General features: G+C 40.6%; 1 protein-coding gene across 3 annotated transcripts in view; it reads right to left on the reverse strand.

Annotated features, from left to right (window-relative positions):
- Nucleotides 1–5,472: 5,472 nt before the first annotated feature.
- NRG3 (neuregulin 3) overlaps nucleotides 5,473–14,653 on the reverse strand; it is a 417,546-nt gene continuing 408,365 nt past the window's right edge. For all 3 annotated transcript variants that reach the window (XM_075109394.1, XM_075109393.1, XM_075109391.1), the window contains 2 exons: nucleotides 13,432–13,602; nucleotides 5,473–7,868 (listed from right to left, as the gene is read on the reverse strand). In XM_075109394.1, the coding sequence (XP_074965495.1) occupies nucleotides 7,361–7,868; nucleotides 13,432–13,602 (679 nt within the window). In that variant the 3' untranslated portion in view covers nucleotides 5,473–7,360. The remainder of the gene's footprint in view (nucleotides 7,869–13,431; nucleotides 13,603–14,653) is intronic.

The following is a 14,653-nucleotide window of genomic DNA, read 5'->3' on the forward strand; positions in this document are numbered from 1 at the left end:
CTGCTTCCAAAATTCAACACTTTAAAGGATCCCAGAATCTGGAAATCACTACCTTAAAAAACAAACTAGTGCTGATAACCACAGTTTCCCTGACACGAGAGAGGTCTGAGAACAAAATAAAAGTAAGGCAAGTTTCTCAGATGGCGTGACCGGCACAACTCGAAATCCATCCCTCTTCACCCATGGAAGAACCTGTGCCATAGCAAGGAGAAGCTCCCTACCCTCTGTGAGAACCAGGAGAAGCTCCCCACCCTCTTCTCCAGAAGAAGCTTGCAGTGTGCATCTTGCTGGGGTGGTGGGGGTGGCAATACTTCTGCTAGCTGCTGTTTCCCCCATCACGAACAGTCAAAATCTCAGCTATTTCTGGAACATGCAAGTTCAGCAGATGGCTCCAACCTTAGTATCAACTGGTAGATTTTGGGAAAAAAAAAGTGTCTTTGAGTAGTCATACCTCTTTTCCTTTTTTGGGACACTCATTCTTTCCTGGAAGAGATCAGAGATAATCTAAAGCAAACGAGTTTAACTTGAATCAGAAAGCCAAAGTGAAACCTACGCCATATTTCTGTCCTGCTTACGCTGAGGTATGCGACACTCGCCTTGGCTCTGTACAGGGGTAAGTTTTACATTATGAAAGAAACATCACCTTAATGTACTGTCAAGCAAGGGAAACTCTAAGCCTGAATTCCTGAAAAAAAGGTCTTAGACATATTGCTGGCATGACTTATAGAAAGGCTTCACTGAGCCTTCTTTCATTTCACTGATGCATCTCGATAACCTTCAGCTACTACCGTTTATTTCGGAGAAGGCAAGGAACTATCTTTTTGTTTTGGAATATTAGTTATTCTTTGTATTCTTTTCTATTCTTGCATTATTATTTGTATGTTCAGTTTCCAAATATTTGCAGAACTGGGAGATCTCGTTCCATATTCCTTAAAAGCAAGACATACACTGAAACAATAATATTTGCCATATAACTCTTATTTTTATGTACTTTGGCATTATTTATATTACATAATTTAATGCAATGCATGCTAGAGGTCTTAAGCTTTGGAGACAGTTTAGTATTAAGAAGCAGAAAGTCGCATCTGAAGCTATAGCTCAGGACACTTCAGATGCTTCTGGTCTTTGGTACTCTGAAAGAGGTCAGAGGCTTCTGCTCTGAAATCTCGCAGTACTTCCCAGGGCTGGGCAGAAGAACCCCAAGAGAGCGGCTGACTGGAAACGCTGATACCGGCAGATATGAAGGAACAGCAGGAAAATGCCTTGCAGCACAGGCTGCATAAATCCTTCTGCAAGGGAGAGATTTCCCGCTAGGTCTACGCAAAGCAGACAAATTTAAGTGTATAAAATTTTGAACGTTTTAGGCCTTAAATTTACTCAGCGGACATCCCCGGTGCCCCAAATGTTAGGCTGTAAATTATACTCTTGATTCTGAGGGTAAGGTAAAACTGCATATGAATAAAGATGCTGAACCATTGCAAATTCAGTGATTTCAGTAAAACCAGAGCTGGCATAAGACGGCACAGAAGTCGGCCTTGCAATGCGAGAGCAAGGAATAAGGACAAGAGCACATCAATGCCCGGTCACGGCAGCGATGTGGTACAGGCCCTAGTCACCATTAATGAAAAAATAAATATAAATTGCACGTAGGTCTCCTCCTGATGGTGTTAGAGAATATATTACTAGAAGCTACAGTACCAATACAGGATTTCCATGCCACTTACATACGTTATATCCTATACTTTATTTATATTATTCAGTCATCAATAAGTCCATCTCCGCTATAGCTATAAAATATTATAGCTCCTTACAGGAAAAAAATAAAAAAAATTATAGGTTGTCTTGCAGTATTTTTACTTTATTATTTATCTGGGAACTTTCACAAGCATTGCCACGTGGGGTACTAGGAAATCACTCCTTGTTTACAGAACTGTTAGCCAAAGAAGAGGCTGCTAAATCTCTTCAAGAAAGCAAGGGTCAGTGCAGGCTGCCGGTGTCGTGTGATCGCGCTGTCCCTACAGCAGACATTGAAAACTGTCCTCTAATAATAAAGAATCAAGACATAATGACCTTTGTTCCAAGGGACAGCACAAGCATTACGAATTTGGAAATTTCTGCCCCTTTTTCCTCTCTCAGATACTACCAACACAGTCATTGACAAATTCAGGTAGTTTAAGTTTTTGGCAGTTTCAACAGATAAATAGATTGGTTTTTCACTATTGAGCTGAAAGCACTTTTACCCTCCACAGTGCACGCTGTGGGTGACTGTGTCCTCCGCCACTGCGGATTTCCCCAGTTCTGGGCTACGGCGATGGCTTTCCACTGCCATTAATATATTCAGTGATTGTATTTCTTGCAAGAAACTACCAATTTCTATGGCCTAATCCATTACTTGCTAAGTAATAAAAATGAAACAACCCCCCCTCACACACACCTTATTAATAGGTTTACTGCTGTTGTAGCTATCTCTTTTATATCTATCAATGTTGCTATTTAAAATACAAAACTCCTATTTGAGATGGTGATTTGGAAGAACCAAGTCAAAACCTGGAAACTGGGTGTCGCAGTTGTTTTCATGTGAGCAGAGACCAAGACAAAGGGAGCATAATCTCACCATGAACTTAAAGTAATAATGTGGTACAAAAAGAATAAAGTTTGCATCACCTTATATTTTCAGCAAGCTAAGGAACTACATTATTCTATGAATCATTTTTAAAAATAATTTAGATAAAATCTTGTTTTCTTTGAGGAAATCTAACAGTCCAGCATCTGGGTCGCAAAAAGGGACAGGGATGGCCTTTAAGACTGTGTGTCAGACAATACAGATAATGGGAACATTGACCTGTCAGGCTACTAAAATAAAATTAAAAAAAAATAAATCACAAAAGCTGACAAATCTATACTAAATATTTGCTTTCTCTCAATCTGCTTGAGGATGAGCATTTTAAAATTAACGCCAAGATAATAAATCACTTCATATAAGCTAATTTTTTTCCCAAGTGAAAAACAGTTTATAGGGAAATTCCATTTTCTTGAAAACAATTGATATTTATGCCATTTTCAAAACCAGTTTTTATTCCAGGTCTGCTTCTTCAAGCTTTAGTTTTATTTACTGCAGCTAGGACTCTGAACGAGTTCTTCTTTGGTATTCATTTTCGTAATTCCTTTTAAGAGTAAGAAATGTTCAAGTAATGTCCAAAATTAGGCTAAAGGAAGCTGGGGTTGAATTGGGAAGGAGAATCCGAATTCTTTGCCTACTTACAGGAGAAGTGAACATTTGGATTGAGGAGGATGTCCAGCACGTGCCTGTCATAAGCACGTGCCATCGTCTCCTTGGATTTTTTTTTTTTTTTTCAAAATTTAAACCTAAAGGTTTAGGATTTTGATGAACAACACTGGAATTAGCCACATGGTGGCAAGTTCATTGCTGTCAGAGCCTGGTCAGTGATATTCAGCCCTTGTAAAAGATAGACCCGACAAACCAATCACTCAGCCAACGAACCTTGCGCTGTAGTGAGGGTGTTCACACACCGATATGATTTTTATAAGCAAAATAAAGGTAGCTCCATAAGTCCGTGTAGAAGTCCTTACGTCACGTGGTAGGCTACTAAGCTTTGTGACACTACATTGGACAGTGAGCAGAAAAGATTTGGGGCATGATCCTCTATTAATATAAACTGTCATTCCTGCATTGACTACATCAGTTGAGAGTGTGGCTAGATACCAGAAGCATTCTGAAGAGCTCTTTTTTGTGGATGTGTTTGTTGATCTAAACAAGATCCAGCAAGAATTAGAATATTTCAGCTTTGAGTCATGGGTGTACTGAAGAGTCTTTCAGTGGTTAATGCTAGGAAATGTGCCCATACTCACCTACATTTCCTATTTCAAACCTGGGATGAGTCTACTGACTGGGTTTTCTTAGGGTTATTTTGGATTCTTCTGAAGAAATTCTACACAGGGAAAAAAAAAAATCAGGATACACACCTCTCATAGTACTGCTCCACAGAATTATGCCGAAGAGACACAGGCTTTCTCTACTCAGTTCAGAGAAAGTTCAATTTATTTAATTAGCTCTTCCCCCAGTTTACTGGAGTGTAATGCTGTGCGTGCGAATTTTCACACCAGACTACACTTGAACTTCATAGGTCAGATATAATTTTTAATTACGCTACAGGTAAACGACTGAGTTCAGAGCCTCTTCTAGGGAGATTACAGTCTTTTTCTGAGGCTGGGAAGAGATGTAATTTTAGGAATGAACTGCATTTTGCACTGACTCGCATCCCTTCTGATCCACTGAGTTCAATGCATTAGGGTCAGAAGTAAAGCAAAATTTGGCCTACCATTTCGGCTGTTTCAGTACTACTTTCTTTTGTGTCCTCTACATAATTAATCGCCAGACCTCAGAGAAAATGTTGTCCCATTCACTGTAAGATAGGAGGGTCCACAGAGGAAAAAGTTGCATTAGAGAAACACACAAATGACATTAAGGCTACCTAGTTTGATGTTTTCAAACCTTTTTCTTTTCCTCTGCAAAGAAGTTTCAATAGGATCTGAAGCGATACTCTTTGCAAATAATACACTAGTCTGTCATAGGGTTAATATTAACATCTCTCTATTCAAACATGCTGAAAACTGAATAGAACAGTTAACATATAACAGTCACACATCCTTTGCTGAGTACAAGATCGCATCTCTAACATGAACTGAAGATATCCTCACCATTTCAGATCGTCATCTCTCATTCAGTCAAACATTTCATTCTCTTAAATACATTGCTCTTCCCCTCTTTCTGGGGCTTTCAGGGGTGCTGAGCGAACACATTCTCTCCATAAAGGCATTGTTATGATACGGTTCTTTCTTCAACAGGAATCTTGCCGTGTGTTTCCAATACGTTGCCAAAGGTGAATTTGCACAGTTTGGTAGGATTTGGGGGCAAGGCAGCCTTACATCTGGATTGAAAAGATTTAATTTTGAAACATTTATTTGGGCATGATTCTGCACTTTATTGCAGAGAGACCGCCTCTTGATGAAATCAATGTGAGCAATTAATTAATTGTGATCACACTTCAGAAATTATTGAATCAGAGCTTTATCTAGTAGCCATTCTTTTATATCACAGGTATGTTCACGAGGCTTAGGGGCAGAGGCAAGCTCACTTTGCTCATGTCCTGAGCTGGCGGGCTGTAAACAGCGTTGAGAGAAATGTCACACGACTGTAGGGATGCGAAGCTGAGCCCCACCTAATACACCTCTTCTTTCAGAGGGTTTATTTGGTGTGGGCTCGGGGCCGTACCCACCGCCGACAGCTCAGCTCACGCACGGTGAGACTGTGCCCAGCCACAACATACTGTAGGAATACGTCAGGGTGGGACCACTCACAGTGATCACGCCTTCCTGCCACAACAAAAGCTCTGTGTCTTTGAAGAAGGGAGTCCAAACGAAGCATGCTCCATCCTGGGGCATAAAGCATAGTTTGCCCTCAAATGTATATTTATTGAAAACACACAGCAAAGATTACAGCCATAGAAAGTTCTGTAAACAAGACAATTTCATCAACTTTATCTAAAAAAAAGCCATCCAAAAACAAAACCGCAAAAGAAACCCAAAATAAGACTTGCTGAATGAAGACTGTGAATAGTAAATTTTTTTTACTGCCTTAACAAAAAAAATGACATACACCTTCAGCATTTCTTTTCCAAATTTACTTGACAGAGGTTAAAATATTGCTTTATTCTGACTCAACATACAACAGCACTGCTTGATCGATTGTGCTATTTTGGGAAGTCTTGAGACTTGTGAACTGAAACTCTGGGGCACATTAATAAATTTAACAATTAATTTGCTGCAAAGGAATATTTTAATACATTCTGTATATATTGTAAATTTTTTAAATCAATCTTCTGACATTAACCAGGGAAGGCTATTTAGCGATCATTTATTATAGTTCATTTTCATTTTCCCCACGAATACGCAGATATTTTGACGCTAATAAAGACAGTAATGTGTGTGTCACTGAACCCAATTCATTGCATTATTGGCATATTGTGTTACAATTTATGGGGGGAAGAGGGACTCAAAAGAAAGCAAACGCAAAAAATGCTTATAATGTGACTGGGATACGGCACCCAGGAAATGACGTTTCTTCTCTAAGGCCTTGATCCCCTGCAGGGAGCAATTTGGTGGAAACCATCTGCTTTTATATAGCCCCATTAGAATCAGATCTGTGCATGCTTGTGGGTCTGCCCATACTCAACCATCTGCAGGGCTGACGCTTTAAAGTTCACAAGCCTAAGCCACGATTAATTAAAGTGACTGAAGAACTGAAAGCGGGAACAAATCAGGGCAGGGTGGACACTTATCAGCTAGATTTTTATCATATTGGATCTCCCTGACTCTTCTCTGAACAACCCATAATAAAAAATAAGTTAAAAAAAAAAATACACACACACTCAGAAGTCCTCCTTGAGAGCTTACAAATGCCTTCAAAGTATAGCAGTTTAGAAATGTTGAGGGGTTGGCAACGAACAATGGAGTTTATGTTCCCACTCAAAAAAAACCCAAACCAAAAACCAAAACCAAACCTGCCATAATACACGCTTTTGCACTTTCTCTTGTTCTTCCTCACTCTCTGCCAAGGCAGCTCTTACAGGCAAAGCTCAGAAGAAGGAGCAACCGCTGGCTCCTGACCACTGCATCTCTACAGACCCCAATCCCCCTCTACACTTGGCCAAACCCAAAGCTCCTAAATGTTTCCATTGACTTTCCTGGCCTGACTGATGCGTTAAAGTAAGGTCGAGAGTTAAGCATCTGGCTCAGTTTAGGGATTTATTGTCATTCCACAGTAGGTACGAGACCGCAGGAGCAGACGCCTGCGTGCCTGTTTCCACGGTATGAACCTGGAACCAAGAGGAGAGTGGGAGAGGGGCCCAGGTCTATGCTGGGGTGACAGGACTTGCTCCTCAGGGTCTGAATCCCTGGCCAGCAGCTCACTGCAGAGGTGCCCTGAAACCAGAAATGAATCTAAGAATGGTCTTGGCGTTTACTGAAAAAAAGATGCATAGCCTAAGCCTTCGGACAGCCGAACGGGACCATGGTACAATGCTCTGGAACTGAAACTGTATGAGTAATCCTGCCTAGAAAGCACCTGATGTACGATTCATCCCTCCTGGAACTTTTCCCTTAAAAAAATATTTTGTTAAAAAACACTATGATATGAGGGCGATTGACTATTTGGTTTCTTCTAAGTAGATGCTCTTAAATTAATGCATATAAATAATTTGTATTTAATCTCCTCCCTTCCTGTTTAGCAAAGCATTGAATGCACAGATCTCGTTTCCCCTCCCACAACCCCCACACAAAGTCACTTGGTTAATACCGAGTCTCTTTGCGTCTCGCTTTTTAAGACAAATTGTGCCTCTCGCTCTGACTTGGCCGTGGGGCTCATGGGCAGGAAGGCCGTGTTTTCGCTTGCGCTGCTCTCTGCTTCTCCGCTGGCCAGTTCATAGTCCTCCGACCTCCTCGCGTCCGTCAGAATCCGAATCTGCTCCTGCACAGTTTCTAGCAATATTTTGACTTCGTGTTGTTCTGCTATAAGACAATTACTGACTGGGGAACTCACATTGACAAGTTCGGCTGAATAGGAGTTTTTGCACCATTTGATGCCTGTTACTTCAGAAACATTTTGCATCTGCATGCAGGCTTCATCCAAGCCCACAGACGGGATGATGGGAACGGAGTTGGCCCTTGAAGATGAATAGCCGACCAAGTCCTTCTGATCCACATTATTAAAATAAGGGGTTGTCTCTCTTGAAGGCAGTTGCATATTTATTGAAGTATTCTGAGGAGTTTTTAAACCACTGGGTGAATACCTGGAAAGAGTAAAAAGAAGTTTTTGTTGTACATCAAGCGGGCAGATGCAACCGGCAGCGGGAACGCTGTACGAAATTCAGTGAACCGTGCTGAAAATATACATGTCATTTTTCTCTCATGCTAGGAGCACCTGGTAATAGTGTGGCCCTAGGGAAAACAACAGACTCTGGAGACCTGGTTTTGATTCTCAGATCTGCTGGTGGCAAACCACAGCTTTTCTCTCGGCCTCATTTAGCCCACCAGCGTATGAGAATAGCGACAATTCCTTTTAAAAAGCTTTCAGGAGTTATACTGTATTATAGTTAATTTTGTTTGAAATTAAATTTGAAATTCCATTCCTACGTTCCCAGCTGGGGAAATGGATTGATGCTTTCTTCAACGTCAGAACTCTCAATGTCAAATGGGTATTTTAGGAAAACACTTTAAAAAGGTTGGCCTGATTTGTTTTCTTAGAACTCATCTGGAAGTAGAGCTAGTGCAGTTGGCTCAAGTGTTTAAAAAAAAATAATCCTTTATCCTCCATTAATACTCATCATAGGATGATTTTATGTATTGTGAGGCAACTTTGGTGAATTTTTATTAATATTTTCATTTTGTTTCAAAGTCAAATTCATTATGCTGATCAGCAAGTGTTTTCGCTTACAGGAAATACTTATAAAACAGAAATGGAAAGTATATTGAATATAAAATAAAGGAAACAATGACCAAAAAAAAAAAGATGTTTCCCATCTGAGTAGTTTTACAAGAAGTCTGGTCCTCTAAGAGTTACAATATCTACTAGTCATGATTGCCAAGGACCACAGACATCACCTCGGTACCAGAACCCGTTTTAGTTTTAATCAGCTTTGTGGTCATATCGCTATTTAATAAGGCAAGCTAACGGTGAGGTCTAATGTGTTTTGTCCATGGACAAGGAAAGCAACCTTTAGATCTGGTGTGGAAGCTGGTGCTTTGAGCTCTGACTTGAATGGTATTTTTCTGAAAGCTCCATCCTCCTGGCGAGCTGTCAGACAGGCGAGAGAGGAGGAGATATCTGTAGGCTCGTTTCCAGCAGAGCGCTGCTGACTTGTAATTAACTTGTCTGTGGTGGCACGGTGCTCGTACAACTGCTTGACACATTAACCTGTACCCGAGCACGCATGCAGCTCTGCGCAGCCCCTGTACAAAAAGTCTCAAAGCATCCCCAAAAGACCACGAAAGGCAGCTGGGAGCTCTGCGATAAGGAGGAGGTGTTGTGATCTTTGCTGCTGTCTGATGGAAAGAGATACTGCTTTGGGAAGTGGGACCCAGGGGAATAATATAGCAAGCGGCTTTTCTGGATAGGTGATAGAACTTCTTGTACATGCTGTACAGCTGCCTTTATGTTTTATGTCTGAGCCAGCTGAGACTCAGCTTTTGGTTAATTACATTTGCACTATGCTTAGACACACTTGTAGCCACTTACGGAGGGCCTTTTTAGAACAGTTTTCAAGACTCAGTATGAATGAAATACTGATCAGTGATATTATTCCCGAGGGAGGACAATTAAAAAAAAATAAATGAAAACAAAACAGTGCAGACCTTTGGGTTGTGCCCATTCTTGTTTCCTTTGCTTATTATATAATTGTTCAAACGACTATAGCTGGAGAGATCGCATCAGTTGCATTATTCCCTTTTTTGGTAATTCAGGCCCTAAATATATTCTGGGCTGCACCCTGAAAACAAAGGGAGTGAATGTTTTTAATGAATTTCACATGCAATGGATGTATTATATGGATGATATATACGCAAAACCAAGAAAAGACTGAATTAAGATGGGTTTGGTGAGAAAACAGTAACATTTGCCAATTCCATAATAGAGATTCAATTATTCTTGGTATTTTGAAAACAAATTGGCAGCAACAATAACATGTAATGCAACGCCTGGCACATTTCCATAATATTTTTTGAAGTACAGATAGACACACCGCTTTTATGCCAGAATTACATGTTTCTGCCCTGACCTCACAGGGCTTTCAGAGGAGGACTGGGGAGGAATTAAAGCACATACACTGTGTGCAATAGGCAAAGTATTAAGCTAGTAGGGCTATTACATCTGAACCATGTGAGACCCAGCTTTTGGTTAATTACAAACTGATCCATGCGTCTACTTGTGGCACCAGGCTGCTGCTGTTTCCAATTGACTGAGACTTAGACCAATAACTGCAGAATCTTAATTACATTTTCCTATAATTAACTTTCCTAGAACCATAGTTCCTCCTACGAAAGATATCTGGTTTTTTTATCTGAAAAATTATTTCATTTGAATAAATTAAGTCATGTGTGCGTATTTCAAAGTGCAACCCTCTCTCCACCCTCTTCCTAAAACCAAGCAAAAAAAGAAACTCAAACACCTATAAATATGCAACAGTAATTTGATTATACAGTGCTTGAGAGTAAATTAAAGAATGAAACTGAAAGAAGCATAATAATTTTCTGCCCCCTTAGAACAGATATTAAAGAGAGACAAAAGGGATCGGAACTTAACGTACCAAATGGTTTTTACCTGGCACAGTAGCAATAGCTTGGCTATAAGCCCTGTCGCTATAGGTGCTCAGTAGCCTTCAGTCAGAGCCTGACATCAAGGTCCATTGAGATAAATGGGAGTCATTCAGTGGCATTGCCAGGCTCTGCCCTGTAAGCACATATACCTACACCTACACACCCTGTTTTCTACCTGTAGATATGAAACATTGGGTCATATCTAGATGCACATTTATATCCGCATATATACACATTCACAGGCTATAAGGCACTCCTAGCACTTCACACCGCGTCACGCGAACAGCTGTCGCGTGCGATCAAACTGCCGTCCGCTTAAACTGCACGTCGGCTCCTGACACCCTCTGGGACTCGAATCGGTCTCTGAGGTGTGACTGGCATGGTGGCGGTCTGTGTTCCTTCAGCCTCTCACTTCAATCAGGTTCTTCTACTCCTTCAAGTAGCAAAATCATTAAATAACTGATACTAGCTGGATTTGACTCGAACTCTGCGAACACTAGATCCTGTTGCAAATAATGAGACCTGGTGTTTCTCGAAGGCAGTTTCTTCTCAATGTGGGATGGGAAGAGGAGCACTTTTACAGGACTAGACAAAAGCTAATCAGGTAAATTAGCCTCTTTTCTATCAAATTTAAACATACAAAACCTGACTAAACTTCAGCCAGAGCTGCTGATGGATGAACTTCAGAAGACCCACAGAACTGGGGAGATAAACTACTTCTTTGATTTGTGCATCCCTGTGGGGAAAGATGGAGGTGAAACGGGAGAAGAAAGGAAGGAGCGTAACTTCTGCACGGAACAAGGGCTGGAAATCTAATGAGAATATCAACATTATGAAACTAGCAGATATTTAGATTGTAAAATGTCATCTGATTTTGGGGAAACCTCTTCCTAAGTTAGAAGAATTCCACATAAAGTTGAATTAGGGTTTTTTTTTGTTCAGAGATAAGATGCATACTTATATTTTGAAGAGATTACTTCATTGCTGCCATACAAAATAACCTGCAAAAAGTTTCGTTACACTCTTAAAAAACTTAACTTTCACAAAAACTATCATCATTAAAACGTTGTAATAAAACAAGATCAAAGAATTGCTTTTGTTTCCATGCTTAATATGGACATTTAAAAAATTCATTTCCATGGGTACCAGTTGAAGACTTTTGGTATCATATTTGTGATACACACAAACTGCCGTGACTCCCTGTCACAACACCACGTGCTGATGCACTCAGAGAGTCCTTCAGAGAACGGTCCCATCGTTAGAGTCGGTATTAGGAAGGTCTAATTCTACAGATAGCCCTAGCGCAGAAAATATGGATGAAGTGCTTTAGTGGGTTGAGGCCACAAGGCGTCACAGTCTGGTCCCAATGTCAGCCTTTTTCAGAAGTGCAAATTTATAATATAGGCCAGCACAAGGTGACGCTTGTAATATCACCCGCTGATTTCCTAGAAAAGAGTAAATACAACTACCCAACAAGACAGCTTTGCTGGTTTCAACCTCACTGCTCAATCTAGGAAGAGGATGCAGAGCTCTCCAGAGCCCACGTGGCAAGATACTGCCGCTGAAGAGGGATGGCTGTTAGGCTGCCCTTTTCAGGAAGGGTTGCATTCGCAGTCGCTTGTCCTTACAATTGGAAAATTGCCCTTACAATTTTCGCAAGAAGTCTTACACACGTTATCGTGCAAATGAACAAGCATATATTTACTCAAATGAACAATCATATATCTACTGCAAGAAGTAAAAAGTTTTTCCTTAGAAGCAGCAAACAGTAACAACGAAAGAAGCGTGCGACAAATTTCTACTTTTTAAAAGAAGCCACCAGACACCCAAACCTTTTGCCGCTTTGCTTTCTCCCTTTCTAGGTAAGTCCTCTTCTTGGTTTGCCTTTCCAAGTTACCGTGGCCAACTTTGTTAGGTAGATTCAGCTACAAAACATTCAGTGAGCCCTGTCCCCTCTCGCAGAGTACCCCAGACCGGGCAATCCTGCTGCAGGCTGGGAAGCGTGGCGAGGGAGGCACGGGGGGAACGTGAGCCTGCACGCGTGCCCACATGTCCAGCCACACACGCGTGTAGCAACCCTTACTCTCCGTCAGCGCTTGTGGCTGTCGTTTCCCTGGACAGAGGGTCAGAATGGATGGTGATAATAGCTCCTTTCTTCCCTGAGGAAAATTAAACACGTAGGTGGCCTCAGTTCTGAACCCCATAAAGCCAGTTCCGACACCAAAACGTACAGCTGCCTTCTCGCGCTGTAACTGTTCGCTTCGCTGCACTTAGCTGTGACTTACACGTGTCCAAATGAAACTGGTGTTGTTTTATTCTATTCCAGATATTGCTCCTAGTTTCAAACCTAATGTGCTCGTGGTGATTCTGGAGAGCCTTTGGAAATCTATAGGGATATGTAAATATTATGCAAAATATCTCAGCAATTGCAAAAGACTTCAAAGGCAGCTGTAGGTGCTCAGGAGCACTTCTGAAATTCAGACCTTATGTACAGCTGGAGCTCACATTCAATATTCTAATAAGCTGAATTAAAAAGGAAAAATATTGGATTCTCTGTGCTTTTTTAAAGACAAACCCATGTGAAGTGATCGGTCGTCAGTCTACAGCAAACATACTTCGCAATGTACATAGATTTGTTTAAAAATCATGAAAAGCTGAACTTCTGAATTATTTTATCTTAGTTGCCCAGTGCTGATGGAAGAAAAAAATTCTATGCAAAAATTACTGGAAGTGCACATCACGGCACCGCTAGAAAAAGCATCATTATGTTACCACATAAAGAGTAACGTTGACGATCACTTGCAGTCCGTTCTGACCACTCCTCCTACCGCCTTTGAAAGGCTTAAAAAGAGCAGCCAGCCAAACAAAAACTTATTTCCTTCAAAGAGCCAGTAGGCTGAAAACATTCTTTTGCTTTCAGGACTATAAATGCGGATCCACAGCACACTACACAAAGCTGGAAGGACTGTAATGGCAAAGCATATTAACCACGTAACAGCAGCCACTCACACGCCGGCTCGCTGCAGTTGTGTTTTTACTCACCCGTGACAAGGTATTGTGTCCTGGTCTGTGATCCTTGACTCTTCTAGCTGTTGGTATGCTGGTCCTGTAATTCCATTGAACCTACCCCGAGGTAAGGGAGGAGTCCTCCGAAAGGCATTTCTATGTAGCATCCCACTTTTTTGTCCGGGGCTGCAGCATGAAGAGAGACTTCTAGGAACAACACCAAAAGTACAGTAAATATTATCACAGCAAAAGCGTCAACTTCTGCAAAGTAAATATTCAGGATTAATAACGCATGAATTACTCTTTTTATAAACTTTGTGGTGGTGGTCTATGATGTCAGTAGACATTATGGAAATATAGTACTATAATCCACAGTTAGAGGCTGTTTACGCCGTATTTAATACACCACCTCTCTTCTAGGAATGAAAATAATTGTCTGGTATATTAAAAGCTTTCTTGTGCTTGATGAAGGGTGCTTCTTTTTTCCCATGCTGTGTACCATAACCCTGCGATACAGAGTCGACTCCTCAGACAGCATAAATAAACAGCACAGCTCCATCGCACCTACAGCTGAGCCCAAAATCAGATCTTAGATTTAGAGCCTATTGTATCATCTATCAGCCTACGGGGTCCTGCTTCCTGATACAACAACATTAAATTGGGAAAAAATATTAAGTGAAGAATATAAGCGAAGCTTATGACCTGCAGCTTGAAGAAATCATCTATGACACAAGTTTTTTCCACGTTGAACAAGATTTCTCTTCCATATTGCTTTACTCTTCTCTTATATACTTTGATTTTCTTCTTTATACATAGATAAATTGTGTGTTGTTTCTTTATGTGATATAATAGAAACTTGAATATGATAAAAACAAGTAATAGTTTTCTACTTATTTTAGAAAATTGCTTTTCTAAACAACATTTTTATACTGTTTCAGAAGAAGAACGGAGTTTTCCCATTTTGTGCAGAAATGAAGAGGTGTCTAGAATCTATAGTTCTGGTATATTAACCATAAATTCAGCTGTTGCTAATGAAGAAATAAGGGAACACAGAATTAAGGCAAGACACAACCTATTTCTACTGTTAACAGGTCACAGCACTGCATGGTGTGACTGGCTATTCATTTTCCAGCTACTCCTATTTCTCTTGGCATATCCTGGGTCTCAGAAATGCATATGTATTACCTAATATACTGTTACATCCCTAATGATGTTTTAATAAAAGTTTTGTAGATGCATTTTAAGAATCATTATTTAT

The sequence above is a fragment of the Phalacrocorax aristotelis genome, chromosome 14 (genome assembly GCF_949628215.1).
Source record: "Phalacrocorax aristotelis chromosome 14, bGulAri2.1, whole genome shotgun sequence".
Taxonomy (NCBI): domain Eukaryota; kingdom Metazoa; phylum Chordata; class Aves; order Suliformes; family Phalacrocoracidae; genus Phalacrocorax; species Phalacrocorax aristotelis.